Genomic DNA, 19,532 nt, shown 5'->3' on the forward strand with positions numbered 1-19,532 from the left:
CTTATATCTAGAATGCATTCCCTCTTCACTTTCAAATCTTGGAATCCTTTCGCTCCTTGAAGATTCAATTCAAGCATTTCCTACATGAAGCTTTTCCTGATTTTCTTAGCAGCTTTTTTCTTTCCTCTCTATAGTCATTTTGCATCTATGTCATACATACATATGTTCATGTTGTCTCATCTGATGGGACATAAACTAAGTTTCTTGAAGGTAGCAATTATTTCACTTTTATTTCCCGTGTTCTCAGCACTCAACTTGAAGCTTAATGTTTGTCAATTGATCAGATTGATTTAGGGATTAAACAACATATTGCCTATGTCACATTGGTGATATGTGTCAATGGGTAGGACTTTTACTGGGTCTTTATAATTCCAAGGTTGGACTTTTAGCCACAATATCTCTCTATCTCTTGGAATTGAGTTTATTCATCTGCAATATTAATGGATTAAATAATTTGTAAAGTCCCTTCCAACTCTAAAATGAATTTAGTAGGTGCTTAAATTTTTTTGAATTAATATTTATTGAACTAATGCTTAAGCCCTATCTTCAAATACATATCTTTTTTCTCTCCCATTTCATTCAATGGAGAAGCAATATAGTGGAATAAAAAGGGTATGGAATCTAGTCTTAAGAGATGTTGGTTCAAATCCTGGCTCTGCTATCTATTGGCTATTTGACCTTAGGCAAATTCCTTATTCTTTCTGGATCTATCTTTTCTCATTGCAAAATGAGATTTTTAAGGATCATTACAGCTTCATCTATAATTCTATTATTATCATAATATCATTATATATCATAAAGTGAACTTGGTCACTCCCTCCTGTCCTTTACATTTTTCTTGCTATCACTTATGGTTGGTTTCAACTAATAGGTCCAGTCTGAGGGACGTGGCCTGATCATGGGGTTGACCATACAATACTAAAGCATCATCTGGACTCAGGGAAGCCACAGGCAAGATGGAAAAAACAAAACAAGGTCAGAATTCTCCCACTTTCTACTTTCTACTAAGGAGCTGAGAGATGTGTTTTCTACTACTATCTTTACCAACAGCCAGATGTCTACCAGTAGAACAGGTCACAACTATTCCAGCCATCAATATTCCCATATTTAAAATGGGGAGATAATAATTGTCATCAGATGATGAAATGATTTGAAATATTTAAAGGGTATCATATAAATAGAAAACTATTAGTATGATTCAAGCAGTAATATTTCTCTTGGCAATACTTGTTTCTGAAGAAGTAGAGTATTCCTGTGAACATGTCCAGAATTTTACCCAAATATTCTTTGAATAGATTTGTATTGGATTAGTGTTTAATCACAAATTATCTAGATTTTGTTAGAAGCATTTTTTCTTGAAGATATAAGGGCAGCTAGGTGGCGCAGTGGTGGATAGAGCACCAGCCTTGAATTCAGGAGGACCGGAGTTCAAATGTGATCTCAGACACTTAACACTTCCTAGCTGTGTGACCCTGGGCAAGTCACTTAACCCCAGCCTCAGGGGGTGGGGAAGAAGATATAAGTGTCTACATCTTATAATATTATCTAATTTATATAGGGATCTTAGTTTTGGGTTGAATCCATATAGCTGATAATTTAGGGACTGATGTTAGGGTTGATCCAACTGAAATGCTCACTTGTGCCAGCCAGCATGATGCTAAACAAAATTGAATCCCAAGAACAGAGTGGTAATTAGAAGACACTGGACATGTCTCCACAATTAAACATCACTTTTCTGGCTTATATAACTGTATTTTGTGCTATGGATTGGTTATTACATATAATTCTACAGAGGGTAAATTAGATGGAGATTTGTGTGGGTCACCTTGCCTTCATAGTTGAAATGATTCAGGAAGTCATATATTACAGATCTGTCTTTTCTCTCCCCAAGAATAATAGATAGTTTATATTTATAGGACTTTAAGGTTTTTAGATCTTATCCTGTCTCTCACTATCTTCACTACTCTCTATATCATGTCCCTCCTGTCCATGTCATTACCAAAAAGTATTCCCTGTTCCTCATTCTATTCTTTTGCACCAGTATCTTTGTTGGCTTCCCATCTTCCCTGATTTTTGGCAATCTTCCTTCCACTTAGCTAGTCTTTGCAGGAGACAGTAGAGTGAGAAGACTATAGATTTGGACAGAGTTGCAGTGATAGAAAACAAGGCAAGAAGAGAAATAGTAGACAGGAGAAAGAAGACAAAGGTTTATTAGCAAAATAAAAGAGACAAACCCATTGGTTCTGCAATCTATATGTTGGCCAAGATTTTAGCCAATTTCAGCGAATGGATTAGAGCAGGAGAAGAGCGATGACATGGTATCCAAATAAGCACTAGTCAGTAGAACTAGCTGAGAACTTTCCTTAAGATGGCAGAGCACAATTTCAACCATGTGCCATGTTAATTGATTATGGTTTAGTCATTAAGACATGAATCATCATGAATTAAGAAACATATATATATATATATATGTATATATATATATTTTTTTTTTTATTTTATTTTTTGTCGAGAAGTAATGGGTAGAGTGTCTGGCCAGTTGTTCCATTCCATATATATACATGAATATATTAAGAGAATTATCGTAGAGTAAGTAATTCTTAATTAACTAAAATTCTTTATTTCTACAGGAGAGAATGAGATTATGCCAGTGAATAGCCCATCTACACAGATCTACCAGGTAAAGATGACTAGGATTTTTTTGGCGATTCAATATACAAATTAGTTCTTGATTATTCAGTTCAATAAATATTTATTTAACATCTATTGTGTACAAGGCTCTGGAGATACAAAGCAAAAAAGTGAAAAAATTATTTTAAAAGATGACTAAATTTAAATGCATAAATTCTGACATAATGTTCCTGGATTAATCAGTATCTGAGTTATTAATATGTCACTCTACTAAAAATATATGTCTCTGATATTTATAGTTTATTTGGCCACTAATTTCTTTCTTTTCTCTGAACCTCTTTCCCACACCAAATACAACATAAAAATGACACTGCAAAACTGTGGTCTCTCTTCAGCATTTATTATGGCATATTATAATCATGCATTTTAGATTCCTTACTAGACTGTAAGCCTATGAAGGCACAAATTAGGTTTTATTTCATCTTTGAATTTCCCATAATACTTTGCACAGAGTTTTGTACATATCAGATGCTAAATAAATGTTTGTTGGATGTTAAGCCTGATTGAATGAAATGAAGACATTTCTCTGTATTTAAAAACCATTTAGATTAACTCAGTCCTCCTTTCCCTAGCCTAGGGTTGATGGGTTGAAGAAATGAAATCTTTCTAGAGACAATATAATATTCTCTTTATTGCATACCCTCTTATAATTTCTCAAAAACTTAGGTTTCTAGCTGAAGGCTGGCCCAGCTGATAGGAAAGTTGGAATTGTTTGTGATCTTTCATAAAAAGTCTAATTTCAGGGCTGAAACTAGGCAAAACTGAATAGTAGGTGAGGTCAATCCTTATTATTCCCTCACCTACCATTTTTATAAAGTGAATATCAAACACCTGTTGCATAAAAAACTCTGTGCAAGAATACAAGGAAATATTCCGACACTGTCTCTGTACTTCAGAAGCTTTCATTCTTTTGGGGAAAAGATCATTGATACTCAGAGTTTCAAGGCAAAACAAGTACAGAGTTAAGTGACTTATAATTTAAACAAGGGGCATAAAAATCTACAAAGCAAGAGATTGCTTCTAGATAGAATGATAGAGGGACAGGTAGGTTGTACAATGGATAGAGCACTGGGCATGGAGTCACTTAAACCTCAGTTTCCTCATCTGTAAAATGAACTGGAGAAAGAAATGGCAAACCACTCCGGTATCTTTGCCAAGAGAATTCCAAATGGGGTTATGGAGAGTTGGACACAATTAGAAATTGACTGAGCAACAATTTGGGATGATAATAATAATGACACATTTACCTTGTGCTTTAAGGTTTGCATAGTGCTGATGCATATGAAATAGTATGAACATTATTATCCTCATTTTATAGATGAGGAAATCAAGACTCTGAGAGGTAAGTAATAATAACTGGCATTTATATAGCACTTTAAAGTTCACAAAGCATTTTATATGTATCATCATTTAACTTATCTATGATTTTACCTAATACATATTTAAGGCAAGATTCAAACTTAGGTTTGAATCCAAGAACAGTGCTCCATTCACTAAGTCTTATATGTTGTCAGTGAAGGTTTCCTTTAAGAGGTGTGATTATGATGAGATCAGATCATTGAGGATCCTGAGGGCCAAGCTAATAAGTTTATACTTTATGGCAAAAGGGTTTTTTTGGTTGGTTTGTTTTGTTTTTTAGTAAGGGAGTAATACGATGAAATCAATATTTTAATGAGATTAATCTGTGTAGAACGGGAAAGCATTTAGGAGGCTATCGCAGGAATCCAAGGGAGGAGGTCAGGCCCAATAGAGGGCAGGAGAGGAGACAGTAGAGAAGAGTAAGAAAGGGATTGCTTTGAGACTTATTGGGTTTTTTGTTTTTTGTTTTTTTTGTTTGTTTTTTTGTTTTTTGTCCCTTCTTTTTTATTATTAATTTTATAATTATAACTTTTTTTGATAGTACATATGCATGGGTAATTTTTTTTATAACATTATCCCTTGTACTCCCTTCTGTTCCAAATTTTCCCCTCCTTCCCTCCATCCCCTCCCCTAAATGGCAGGCATTCCCATACACAAATATGTTATAGTATATCCTAGATACAATATATGTGTGCAGAACCAATGTTTTTTGTTGTTGTTGCAAAGGAAGAATTGGATTCAGAAGGTAAAAATAACCTGGGAAGAAAAACATAAATGCTAACAGTTTACACTCATTTCCCAGTGTTCCTTCTCTGGGTGTAGCTGATTCTGTCCATCATTGATCAATTGGATCTGAATTAGATCTTCTCTTTGTTGAAGATATCCACTTCCATCAGAATATATCCACTTTGAAACTTATTGTGAAGAAAGATTTAATGAAATTTGGTAATGAGATAGGATTGGAGATGGGAAGGAAAATGGAGGAATCAAAAAATGATTAAGGCTTTGAGTGGGAGAATGGGAGCATTAGCAGAAATGGCAAAGTCAAGAGGATGACCTACTTTTGACAGAAATGTAATGTTTGTGTAGCACAGTAGAGAGAGAGCTGGGCCTGGAGTCAAGAAGACTTTCTAAGTTCAATTCTGGCCTTGGTTTTGCTGTTGTTTAGCCATTCACAATTGTGCCTGATTCTTTGTGACCTCATTTGGGGTTTTCCTGGTAGACATACTGGAGTGTTTTGCCATTTCCTTCTCCAGATCATTTTTATAGATTGGGAAACTGAGGCAAAAAGGGTTAAGGATCACATAGCTAGTAAGTGTCTGAGGTTGGATTAGAACTCAAGCCTTTCTGATTTCAGGCTCAGCCCTCTATCTACTTTGCCACTTGGCCAGCCCATTTTGAGCAAGTAGATCTGCCTAATGCATAATTCCATTTTATTAAGTCAGGCTCTAGTAACTGCAAAAAAAAAAAAATGCCTGAATAATATCAGAACTACAGAGGTGGAAGTTGAATACAAACTACATCTAAAAATGTATAACTGAACAAAAATTTCAGGTGTGGTCTGGAGAGTCTGAGTCCTGATGCAGAATCCAGGTGGAGATGTTTGGTAGGCAGTTAATCATGAAAGACTGAGATTTGGAAGAGAGGTAAGGGTTGGAAATAAGGTGTCCTTCTTATTGAATTGACAATTCAAATTGTTGAAATGGATGAAGTGAATACCAAAGGGAATAATGAACAGAGAGTTAAGAAATACTTTTGGTATAGGTCCATACTTAAGGAGTTCTTGCAAGTTTCTAGAATAATTATATTAGAAATTTGCAAATAAATAACAATAGCCTGAATTTTTAATCCAAACACTGACATATTTCAACAAGAACATCACTCTAAAGCATGTGACAATAGCTATTAGGGTCAGGCAGCCCAGAGAATGAGCAGACATTTGACTAAGTTTTAAGGAGTGGACTGAGAATAACCAAGGCCTACCATTTTTGGAAACTGACCTGCTATTTGGGGATTTGAATGGTTTTGAGGCCCTCCAACTTTATAACTAGCCCAGAACATTGATATACAAACATAGTATCAATGGGAGATCACAAACTCATCTGATCTGTTAGCATTTATTGAATGCCAACTGTATGCCAGGCATTGTCCTAGGTGCTTTATAAAGACAAGATGAAACAGTCTCTAGATTCAGGGAGTTCACTACCTTATCTATCACTGGGCCTAACTGATGTCTGCTTTGCTTGGATAGATAATTTTCTTTATTCCTACTGAAGCTCATTTCTGATTTTTGGTAATGTAGTAATGGTGACTGAGTCTGGCTACCTGTGCTTAGGAATCTGAATTTTTTTAAAAAAGGAGACTAAGAGATATTGCTAAGAGATATTCCTAGAAGTAGGAAATTGAAGGTATATTCTAAAGTAAATGGAAGTAGTATAGTCAGCTATTATAGTTTAAAGAGTATATGAGAAGGAAGAATAGCACATCTCCAGAAATAATGTAAATAGGATTCTTATTATCTACTTGATCAGACTGAGTCACTATGAACATTATTCTATTCAAGGTTCCTTGATTCAGTATAGCCAAAGAGAATGAGCAGAATCACTACCAATTTTATATCTCTTTTGCCTAAGACTTCCTCAAAAGCCTTCTTTGCTTATTTTTCCTCTGATCATATTTGTATGCACTCTAATCTCAGATATTATTAAATTAGCTTTAAAATCAACTACAGTTTTTTGGCATTTCATACCATGGATATTAGATTTAATATAACTTGAAGGAATGAACTTGCTATTTGGTTTTATTAGAAATATAAATGTAAATCCTGTAGAGATATTCATCTCACACCTTGCTGGAATGCTGAGGGGAGAATTTGTAAATACTGGCTCACTAGTATTGGGTTTTAGGGGAGGCAGGGCTTTCTTAGAAAGACATAAACATCACACTATGAAGTGCTTGATTAGCCTAAGACTTTGGGGAAGAACTTTTTTTTTTTTTTCTCAATAGTATTTTCACAAATATACTTTACAAATACAATGTAAAGATAGTCTTCAGTATTCATTTTTGTAAGATATTGTGTTCCAAATTTTTGTCATATACACATATAGACATATATACAATTCTTTTAAATATATAGGATAAACTTTCTAATAATTAGAGCTGACCTGAAAGGATGTGAACAGTAAGATGGTGGATTCCCTATCAAGTAAGAGTATTCAAACAGAAATGCCATTATCATCTGATGGTGGTGTAGATCTCTTCCAAACCTTAGGAGTTAGTGAAATTCAGATAACAAAAACATGATTGTAAGGAAGATTATAATGGAGAGCTCTGTATTTGCACACACAAAAAGACTTCCAAGAGTTCTCCTTTCTTTTACTTGAAAAAAGAATTAATACAAAGAAAACTTATTTAATTTAAACCTTAAGAGAAAATAGGAAAAGACAGACAAAAAAACCCCCAAAACCTCCAAAGGAGCCAAATAACAAACATTTTCATGTGCACAGCAGAACATAAGATTCAAAATATAAACCAATAAATTTCCATTTCAAGAAAGCCTATAAACCAAATACTACATATTGTGCATATTGTGTTTTTTTTTAACACTTCCATATAGGTTTTCTTCTTCTCAGATGCATATTTTTTACTTTATTCTTTTTTTCTCTTCCTCCTTCCCCTCAAAGACTACAATTAAGCATATATATATGTATACACATACATATACACATAAATATATATACATATGTACATGTAAACATATGTACTTATATATACATAGATATATCTATAATCATACATATATACATTCATATACATCTGTGTAAGATCACATTGTGCTTGTTTATCTTCTGTTTCTCTGAAGGCAGATAAAATCTTTCTTCAAAAGTCCAAGTCTTTCCATATTTTTCTAACTCTACCAATTCATCATTTCCTTTACAATTGGAATATTACAACTTTATACTGTCTACTTGTTTTAAATAATCTAAAACAATATTAATTAATGTCTCACATATAGTGCAATTTCCCTATTTTATCTTTAGATTAAATCTATTTTAGCTTTAATTTTGTCTGAGATCATGATTATTACCCCTGTTTTTTAACATAATAAATTCTACTCCTGATCTTGATTTTATGTTTGGGTGTATCTGTTATTTCCTATCCAAAAGCAATAAAATTCTAGGGCAATGAAAGAACATGGATAGTTTTTCAGGCTTATCTGGAACAGGATTTGATTTGTGCTAGAAGGATACAGTTTTTAATTCATTATGCAAATTCATTTAAGATAGAGCTCATATTTTGTAAATCACTTTCAAGCTAGGAGCTTATTACATAAGACACCAGAGTATTCTGGGAATATTACAATCTCAGAGCAAAGGCCTACAAAATTCAGTCAGCCAGCAGAGAAATTACTGATTAAAAAAACTCAGATACCACTACCTTAAAGACGCTATCAGAATTTCAATTCTTTTTACATGGGGAAATTTTTCTAGAAGACACTGATATAATTTAATGAGTTTTATTACACTAACAGTCAGGGTGCAAATCAATCTGGAGCTTACTGGGCCTCAGATTTACTGTCTTTTTGCTTTTAAGATTTGGTATTCTTTGTGTGTATATTTGTGTGTGTGTGTGTAATTTTAATATTTTCCTCAATTGCTTAAAAATATAATCAATTATATATATAATATATATATAAAACAATTAAAATAAATGAAACATTTCAAATATAGATAAGTGAAAGTAAAGATATAATTTTTTCCCATCCAAGTTCATAGCCTTCTGAAATCTATAAACAGACATCTTGGGGGTCTGTGGACTTCAGGTTAAGGACTCCAGTGCTAAAATGTAGTCCAGACCCCTGAGAAAAAGAATTAAAGGACTGGTTCCTTTTGGAGGCATCCTTGGCTGTTTTTACATTAATACAGACACACACACACACACACACACAACACACACACACACACAGACATAGATAAACAGACATGCCTTAAAAACCAGACCAATGAATCCCTGGATCTGGGTAGTGAGACTCTTATGGGAGAAGGCAGTTTTCCTTTGCTTTGGACTTTGCCCTTTGCAAGGTTCTTGAATCAGGAAGAATAAAATTCCCCCTAGATGGTAGATAGGCTGCTGGGGTTATCTTCCAGTTAAAATGCCTGGCAATTTGCCTAGTGTCCCCTGTGATAAGTGATACCATTCGTAGGGAAGTGAACTGCCATTCTCCAGAATATTGTCTAAGGCCTTGGCTTCATGGAAATTTGCTTAGCCTTCTTTTGAATGGTCATCCAACCCTGTTCACACATGACTTTGCAGGATACCCTGGAACACTGTCCTTGTCCCCTGAGTTTGTCTCATCTCAGTCTCCTCATAGGAGGGAAGACTTTTTCATAGAAGCAAAGGGAAAATAGATATTAAAAACTGAATGAGAGCTTATGGAATTTAATTTGAAGCGTGAGGGATCCTTGGTACAAAAAAAAGTTTGGAAACCACTGACCTAAATCTACTTTAAACGTTAAGGAGCTGAAAGAATAAAGCAAATAGAGAAACAGGAACAGATAAAACCATAACTAGATCCAGACATACCTCCCCATTTTTTATTTTGAGCCTAAGATGCCCTCTGTGGTGCCCTAGGCTACGAAGTACATGTCTTCCCCGAACTTGCCTCCAGTGGGAGCCCGGCTCCAGCGGCAGGACGGAGGGATCATTACCTCTCTAGAACAGCTCCATGAAAAAATCAACGAGATGAGAGACGTGTTCAACTCGCTGGAGAACAAGGTAGACACCCATTTCTAATCTGTGGGGTGGGCCGTGGGCTGGCCATTCAGAGAGGTACAGAGGCAGCAGAGAAGAAATAATAAGATCAGAATTAGAGGGTTTGCAAAAATATAAGGGACAGATTAAGAAAATGAAATAACAAGTAAAGTGCTTTGCAAATCTAAAAGTGCTCCATAAATGCTATTCTATTTTCATTATTATTATTATTACTTAACAAACCACCAGGAGCTAAAAATCTTGAGGGTACGAGGTTCTAGAGAGATTGTCTCAGAGATTTAGTTAGTAGTGATCAAGATAATTTTTTCACCCCAATGCCTGATGTTTATAAAGAATCTTGTTGAGAAGTATGATCACCAGGGAAACTGGTACCTAATGGATGTATTTAGGAACTCAAGATATTTACTGATGATATATGAGACAAAATTTTAAAAGAAACAAAATAAAAAAGACCCATGATTAGTCACTGATTCTGAATCTAATGTACCCATCCTAGGGTAGCTAACATGAAATGCTATTTAGAACATCATTTAGTTAGAGATCTGGTGTTTTATCAGTGAAGAAAAAGTCCTGTATTCCAGGTAGGCATCCCCAAAGTTGCCATTTAGTTTGGTTTGGGAGTGGGGAGGGGGAGTTCAGGGCCACAGAAAAACTTTTTTTGATAGTGAAACCTGTTTCTGTCAGACAGTGGTTCTATAATATTTTTTGGGCCAAGGATCCATTTGAGCTCCTGAGTAAATTTCAGGAATTCTTCTCTTAGACATGTAAACATATTTATTTTGTCTTTAATGCTGTACAATAACTGTCCTGTTTTGTTTGCTTTTTGCCTCAGTAATGATTAATTATATGTAATAAAAAAATGCTGAACCAGAAACTGTTGATTTTGGTTGATTTGATTTTTGGTCCATCTTAAATGATCTCATCAGATTGACTTGCATGACCAATTTGCCATCCAGAAATCTACAACTACAACTACAAGATGGATAAAATAGTGAACTAAAACACAGTTGTTTAATCTACATATGTAAAAAAAACCCCTATATATGTATGTATCAATTGTTTTCTGGTCTCCATTATTTTCCTTGTCCTTCATACCCTATGTATATTACAGGCCTTCCCCTCAAAATAACCTTTTTGGTTTCAATTTCTTATCCTGTGCTAATATTATTTTCAGGTTCCAAGAATCCTCTCATGAATCTCAGTGGACCATAAAATCCTAGAATATGTGTTGGGAAATATTGCTGGGGGAGAAAACAATAGTTGACATTTATATAGTACTTTATAGTTTATAGCACGCTTCATGTGTTTTATCTCATTTCATTCTCACAACAATATTGGGAAGTATCAATATAAGTGTTGTAATCTCCCTTTTTATAGAGAAGGAAACTGAGATTTTAAGAGGCGAAGTCCAAAGTTTCATGGTTAGTAAGCATAGAGCTAGGATTTTGAATAGTAATTTCCCATGTCTTCAGGTATTATGTCCAATATTCTTTCCACTTCACCATGAAGTCATCCTACAACATGAAAAGTCTTCAATTCCCTAGTTTGGATTGTTTTGATTCCTCAAGTGTTTAGAAATACAATGAAGTCTGTTAAAACTAAATTAACCCTTGCTTTTCTTCCTTCTAACAAGGAAATACTTGATGTATTTTGTTAAAGATTGTGGGAAATTGTTAAACTTAAAAAGTTCTTTTTATAATGGACAACTACAGAAAAGACATTTAACAAAATAAAATACCCATTCCTAATAAATATACTATAGAGCATAAGAATAAATGGAGTTTTCCTTAAAATGACAAGTAGCAGCTATCTAAAACCATCAGAAAGCATTATTTGTAATGAGGACAAGCTAAAAAGCATTCCCCATAAGATTGAGGTGAAACGAGGTTGCCTTTTATTACCACTATTATTCTATTCAATATTATACTAAAAATGATAGCTTTAGCAATAAGAGAGAAAAAGAAATTGAAGGAATTAGAGGAGGTGATAAGAAAATAAAACTATCATTCTTTGCAGATGATATGATGTACTTAGAGAATCCACTAAAAAACTACTGGAAACAATTCACAACTTTAGCAAAGTTTCAGGATATAAAATAAATCCACATAAATCATCGACATTTCTGTATATTACCAAGAAAGCCCAGAAACAAGAGATAGAAAGAGAAATCCCATTTAAAATAACTGTAGATGATATAAAATATTCTACCTACCAAGACAAAGCCAGGAACTACATGCACACAACTGTAAAACACTTTTCACAGAAATAAAGTAAGATCTAAACAATTGGAAAAACATCAATTACTCATGGATAAGCCAAGGTAATACAGAATGGGCATCTAATTATAATATTCAAGAATCCTGCTGAAAATGCTCTACTGTCCTACTGGTAAATTTCTTTCAGTGCATGTATTAAATGAATAAAAATATTCCATTTCTTCAGATTTGTTTTTCCCCTGTGATTTACTGACAAGTTTACAATTCAAACTTGAAGACAATTTGCTGTTCATAGAATACCAAATTCTTTCACAAAAGTTTATAGATAATCTGACTCAGCTTTTTATTCCTGTAACACTTTGCTTCCAAAGTTATTTTCATGTCTTTTGCTTTCTAAAAAGCTCCTTTTAGTTATAGTATCATGGAATTTGAGCTGGAGGTCACTTAGACCAGGGCTTCTTAAACTTTTTCCACTCACAATCCCTTTTTGCCCAAGAAAAATTTACACAACCCTGGTACATAAGTATATAAAAATAAGTATACAAGTCAAACATTTATTAATAATAAATCATAACCTTGTGATCACATTTAGTCACATGACCCTAAAATGAGGTCATGACCCACAGTTTAAAAAGCTTTGATCTAACCCAAACTCCTCATTTTACAATGAGGAAACAAACTTAGAAAGAAGATTAGAACCCAGTTCCTTTGGCTCTATGTGAAAAACTCTTTCCACTGCACCATGAGAAATAACATCTGAACACATTCACAGCACTTTACCCTTCTAAGAAAACCTTCGAGAATAGCCAGCTATTTAATTTTTTCAAAACTTCATTAAAATTATTATCAACTTAATAAATATTAACATTTCAACAAATACGAACATTTCCATAGACAAAGAAGAGCAAGGAAAAGACCACAAATTTTACTTCCATCTTGCATGCTAACCAGTAGCATAATTTAGAATCCATTCTCTCTGCATTACACAAAAAATGTATCACTGATTCTTACTTCAATGTCAGTGTTATTTTTTCTGTGAACTTTAAAAATATATATGTACATATAATTGTCAAGTAAAAGATTTTAGGGTTAAAAGTAAGTTTAATAAATTCCTTTCCCTCCTATCATTTATTAAGCTGATTTATGAATTATAACACACACTCAATGGAGCTGAGCCTAGATTACCCCTGGCCATTCAAACTTTAGTTGATAAGGAACACCTAAGATAGAATGGGCTTTTTGTTTTTTTAGAAAGAACACAGTATACTAGGAATTGATATTAAGGATTACAAATTTAATATAGTCTTTACAATAGCATGAATGCATCAGCAGGACTGGAAAAGTAATCATTTACATATGTAATATATACTATATACTTTTTCTCTTATAACTAGTTACCCAAATAATTCATCAATTCAGATAATGAGGAGTATCTACTACCATGTTTTAAACCTTTTAAATGACTTACATTTGCTTCTGATTTTCAATATTCTTGTTTTAAAATTAAGGAATGCATGCTCAAGACATAGCAAAGAAGGTAGGTCTGACCATCTTTTCTGCTTGCTTTAAAAAAAGAGGATCTGTTAAATACTGTAATATTTCAATCTCCTGTACCTATGACATTAACATGATCTAAAGAGAGAAACCACTGCCAAGATGTATAGTTTTGTCTACTCTACTTAAATCAAGAACTTAGGGGGAAACACTACCTCCCTTTAGGTATAAATAAATAAATATATATATATATATATATATATATATATATATACACATCAGTTCTAAAGTCTTTTGGAACTTAATGGTATAACTTGGTCAGAAAGGATAATAACTAGGGTGTCTATGCTTTCAATTTGCGTATGGTAAAAATATAAATGAAGTAGAAAACTACCATATTTGTAAGAGGCCAGTCTTTTTTTGGGAAACATTCTTTATCTCTCTCCAAAATCCTTTTCCTTAGTTGACTGTTTTAGTGACTTATAGATTACCAGGAATTCCAGCCTTGGTTGTTTGCGTTGTTGAAGAAGGAAAATTCAGGAAATGTATTTATATGTAATTTCTTAATGATTTAGTTGCAGGCATTGGCCTCTGAGCTCAAAACTGGTTTCACAGAAGCAATGCAAGAGCTTTCAAGAATTCAACATGGAGAATATGCTTTGGAAGAGAAAGTTAAGAGCTGCCGATGCACTATGGAGGAAAGAGTGTCAGAGATGAAGAATTCATTAAATTATTTCAAGGTAGGCATGCCCTTTAATTTTCTGTTTGCCTGAGGTTTTTTATTTTAGTAATGTAGGTAGAGAGCTTACCTTTCCCAGTGGTGTTCTAGATAACAGGTTCTTTGGAGGTCTAACACCAGGCACCACAATAGAAATGGGTCTCTCTTTCTGGGGCTAGGATGCATGTTTATTCAATGTAGCATTTAAAGATTACATTTACTCTCTTCTTTTAGGAAGAGCTTAGCAATGCCATGTCAATGATCCAAGCCATTACTACCAAACAGGAAGAAATGCAACAGAAAATTGAGCAACTTCAGCAGGAAAAGAGAAGAGAGTCTCGCAAAGTGAAAACCAAGTAAGTGACTTACAGGGAAAGTGACCAACTGCCAAGGTCAGATCTCCAAAGTACTGGGTACTTTAGTCTAATCCAACAGACAACTAAAAATGTTTTCTACCTGTAAGACACTTTTTTTGGTCTGGAACTTCTGAAACATATCTAAGGTCATAGGGAGAGGCGTTATAAAAGTGTGATAGAGGATTTCAATTCACCAAATATCTACTGTCACCATCTCTATCAAAACAAAGAAGCTCTTTCTTTTCTTTTCTTTTCTCTTCCTTTCTTCCTTCTTTCATTTCCTTCTCTTTCCTTCCTTCCTTCCTTCCTTCCTTCCTTCCTTCCTTCCTTCCTTCCTTCCTTCCTTCCTTCCTTCCTTCCTTCCTTTCCTTCCTTCCTTCCTTCCTTCCTTCCTTCCTTCCTTTCCTTCCTTCCTTCCTTTTCTTCCTTTCCTTCCTTCTCTCCCTCCTTCCTTTCTTCCTTTCTTTTTTGTTTACTTAACAGTATTTTTTTTTTTCAATTTACCTGTAGGGATGGTTCTCAACATTCATCCTTGTGAGATTTTGAGCTCCAAATTTTTTTCCCTCCTTTCTCCTTCCCCAAGGCAGCAAACAATCTGATATAGGTTATATGTATACAATCATGTCCACAGTAGTCATGTTATGAAAGACTCAGAACAAAAGGAAAAAACCATGGCAGGAAAAAAAACAACTGAAACCAAAAAAAGTGAAAATTGTATGCTTCGATCTGCATTCAGACTTCATAGCTTTTTATTTGAATGTGGTCAGCATTTTCCATCATGACTCCTTTAGAATTATGTTGGATCATTGCACTGATAAGAAAAGCTAAGTCTATCATGGTTGCTCATCACACAATGTTAGCTAATACTTTCTTAATTTGCCTTCATGATAATTTTATTCTTCAAAAAATGAGGGAAGTACAAAGGAGAACTATATTGTGAATATGATTCTTACTAATGAAGAGAAACTTTGTTGGAATGGAAATGTAGAAATTGTGAAAAAAGGGTAGACCCCCTTGGAATCTTGGAATTAATGATAGAGGAAAAGCATAGTCTGACATGTTCACTAGCTTTGGGGTAAACAAATTTCTAAGCATTCAGAGAAAAGATAGGAAAGGTCCTATTGCCTAAATTCTAACTGGGAAGGCACACCAGAAGGAAAGGGAAAGCTCTTACGATTTAAATTCAAAATATAGAAATAATTCTGAAGAGGAAGAAAAAGAGGAATTGTTTAAAGAAAATGATGTGGATACCCAGAGAACTCATTGACCATAGTAGATTTTGAAAAGATTGGATAAAAGATAGGAAACAAGAGTAAGTCATGGTAGATGAATACAAAAGCAACATATTCCATGTACATGCATACTTCTAACAATGGTGCAAGAGAGCAAAAGCTCAATTTGAATTTAAGTTGATGAGGAAAGTGAAGAGCAACAAGACATTTTTAAAAAATCATTTGGGGAAAAGATGAAGATGAAAGAAAGAAGAGAACTGTTTTTTGGGATGGAGGAACCTCTGATAAGAGATGATTTGCAAAAGGCAAAATTTAAATTTTGGTTTTATTTTCATTGTCTATGAGAATGATCTTTTGTCATCTAATAGGAAGTTGAAACCTAAATAAGAAGGAAAGATAATGAAACAGCACTCAAATGAACACGTGGGTTCAGACATTGCCCCCCAATCCTTAATCACTACTACTAAAAGAAGGAAATAAACATTTATGAAACACCTTCCATATGCTAGACACTGAACTTTACAGATATTATCTCATTTGATCTTCATAATAACTCTGTGAGTAGGTGCTATTATTATCTCCATTTTACAGCTGAGGAAACTGAGGCCATTAGAAGTTGTGACTTGCCCTGGTCACACAACCAGTAAGTATCTATTGAAGAGGAATATATAAAAAAGATCTTCTACCCTTTCAGATTCAGGTCACTGTAAGAGGATATTTTTAAAAATTCATAGTCAATATTTCTTTCAAAAAACATTTTTTTGAAAATGACCTTTCTTCCAAAATGTACAGAGAAAATTTTTGTTTATAATTGGTATTAGACCTTTCAAGAGTATTGAAAAAAACGTTTTGTCCCTAACATTTTTACATTTTTAGGACTATTGTATATTACTCCAAGAAACTTCCTTATGAGGTGAAACATACAAATACAAGTTGATTTTTTCACTCCCCAAAGTGCTAGATTTTGTTAAATATTTTGAATACTTTGACCTTTAGTATAAATATGGGAAATAAATATAATGTATGGAAGCTTGGCCAAACAGAACCCTTTACTCAGAGTAAGTGCACAGACTGATCTACCTATTGCCACCCATGCGGAATAATCTGGGGAGTTGCTTCCAGCAAGTTATGAATACTTCTTTTAACTTGGAGAGGAGGTTGTAGGTATCACATTTAGCAAATATCCTATGTATATTATTAGCTGCTTTTTATTTTTCTACTGAGCTATAAGGAAAACAGGACATAGATGGTTCTAGGATCATCGTAAGCACTTTCCCCCAATATTGGAAATAATAGAAAAGGTAACCAAGGTTGTAATTCAGAGTTGATCTTTCAAAAAAATTTTATACTATTTTTATTTTTTAGGGGCACTGGGAAATAGTCTAAATTGCCAACCCTCAAAAATGTTAAAATTGATACTGTTTCATTGTTGTTTTCTTTATCTAGAAAAACACAAAAGGAAGAGCATGTGCCACCAGCTGCTGGAGCTGCATCCAACCAAGGTAGTCCTTTCCGCTCAATCAATATCCCTGAACCTGTTTTGACAAGTGAAGATTTTACAAATATTTTGCCAACTCAGGCCTATGAGAAAGGTACAGTTTGCAATCAGACTGAATTCTGTGAGTGGTTTGGGTTTTATTTGCACGTAGATTTTTGGTGATTGGGAGAAATGGCCAAATTCTCTCCATCTCTATTACATTAGCAGAGAGTACACTTTGGAAATTTTCCTTTCATGTCACTGAATCTAAGAGTCTTGATACCTTGCCCAATTTAAGCTTTGACTTTTAGGGAAAAATATGATGTGAATATTTCTAAATTAGCAAGAAGACAACTTCACATCTGACTAAAGATTCAAGCTAAGATCTTTTATATGGGTTCAGCTAATAAAAAAAAAAACCCACACATTTTTACAAGTATGAAAGTATGATGAAATAGAAATTTGTCTGAAAAAGATCCCGGGGTGTTAGAGGATTGAAAACTCAATATGAATCAATAATGTGATATGACATCAAGAAAAGAATGTGATCTTTGCAGCCATAAGAAAGTTACAACTTCCAAGTGAGACAGCTGACTGACCTGGACTTCAGCCTAATCAGATATCTAGAGTGTAGTTGAGTTGTTCAGTCGTTTCTGATTCTTCATGATCTCATTTGGGGTTTTCTTGGCAAAGATACTGAAGTGATTTGTCACTTCATTCTCTAGGTCATTTTACAGAAGAGGAAACTGGACAAAAAGGGTTAAGTTGACTTGTCCAGGGTCATATAGCTAGTGACCACCCAAAGTCAGATTTGAACCCAGGAAAATGATTCTTCCTGACTCCAAGCCTGTGACACACATTGTCCTCTCCACCACCTAGTTGCATTCAGAGTATTGTTCTCAGTTCTGTGTGCCATTTTTTACAGAGGACTGATAAACCAGGGAGAATTTAGAGGAGGGTAACTGAGAAAAGTAAAAGACTCAAATTCACATGCCATATGAAGATCTGCTGAAAGAAATGGGGAAGTTTACTGGGAGAAAAGAAGTCTTGGGCAAGGCATAACTCTTTCTTCAAGTACATGAAAAGCTCTCATGTGGAAGTGACATAACATGTATTCTGCTCTGCCTCAATTGACAGAACAAGGAGAAATGAGTGGAACTTGTAGAGACAAATTTAACTATATAAAGAAATCTAAAGAAAAATGAACAATTCATGCTATCCAAAAGTAGAGATGGTTGTTTTAGATAGGTTGGTAAATCTACCCTTCCTGAAAACCTTCCAAAAAATTTTTGGGAGGGAGGAATTCATATAAATGACCTCAGAGATCCCTTCCAAATCACATATTTTGTGGACTTATCACATGTGAATCTATCTAGAACTATGTCCTGATTACTTCCAGAATTGGAGAATTTAAATTGCAGAATTGCAATTGCAATTGCAGAAATTAAAATATAATAAGCTGACAGTGCTGAAGAGGTAGGCATTAGAATATAGTCTTTATATATCCATAGTGCCAGGAGAAAAAAAAATCTCTTAAAAAAGAAGTCCAAAGTTTAGTTTGGGGAATAGGACTTAATTTAGCAAAATAAATGATTTTTTTGTTGTCATGTAGATTTAAAAAAAAAATCTCTCTGATTAGATGTAGAGGGCCGCAGATAGTGGGGGAACTCTGGGTAAGGTATAAGACCCTTCAGCCCAGAGGGAACCTGCTGACAATGTCTGGTTTGGCTCCGCACCTCCTTTGGTGTTTTCACCTTTTCCTGAGAAGTCAAGGAGGACGTGACCATCTGTATTCAACTTGAAGCAACAGATACTTACAGCAGCATGTTTATAGTTAAGCACTTGCTCAATGTGATTGGTGAGATAATGGTTCTCTAGTTTGAACATACTTAGTGTGCTGTAATGATATAATCATACTGAGGTATTTAAGAACTGAGAGGACTGGAAATGAGAGACTCCATTTTAGACCACCATCTTGGTGGCTCTCCTGTCGCCTTCACTCCTCCACTAAGATCAAGGCTGGTCCTGAGATCCTCCAGAGAGCTAGTCCAGGCATTACATTTTGGCACCCTAACAGGACCTCCAGAAGGACACTACATTTTGGCGCCCAATGTGGGGCCAACCCGGAAAGCCAGAAATGGTAAAGCTGGTTAAATAGCCAAAGACCCAAGGCTTTTCATTGGATGGATTAAAAAGAAGTAACCCTCATTGACCAAT

The 19,532-nt window shown here is 34.5% G+C and overlaps 1 protein-coding gene across 1 annotated transcript in view; it reads left to right on the plus strand.

Annotated features, from left to right (window-relative positions):
* Positions 1 to 956: 956 nt before the first annotated feature.
* ARHGEF33 (Rho guanine nucleotide exchange factor 33) overlaps positions 957 to 19,532 on the plus strand; it is a 52,911-nt gene continuing 34,335 nt past the window's right edge. The window contains exons 1-6 of the mRNA XM_074286646.1: positions 957 to 975; positions 2,631 to 2,680; positions 9,682 to 9,825; positions 14,108 to 14,272; positions 14,485 to 14,606; positions 17,285 to 17,430. Coding sequence (XP_074142747.1) covers positions 957 to 975; positions 2,631 to 2,680; positions 9,682 to 9,825; positions 14,108 to 14,272; positions 14,485 to 14,606; positions 17,285 to 17,430 — 646 coding nt within the window. The remainder of the gene's footprint in view (positions 976 to 2,630; positions 2,681 to 9,681; positions 9,826 to 14,107; positions 14,273 to 14,484; positions 14,607 to 17,284; positions 17,431 to 19,532) is intronic.

Source organism: Sminthopsis crassicaudata, chromosome 2 (genome assembly GCF_048593235.1).
Source record: "Sminthopsis crassicaudata isolate SCR6 chromosome 2, ASM4859323v1, whole genome shotgun sequence".
NCBI classification, from domain to species: domain Eukaryota; kingdom Metazoa; phylum Chordata; class Mammalia; order Dasyuromorphia; family Dasyuridae; genus Sminthopsis; species Sminthopsis crassicaudata.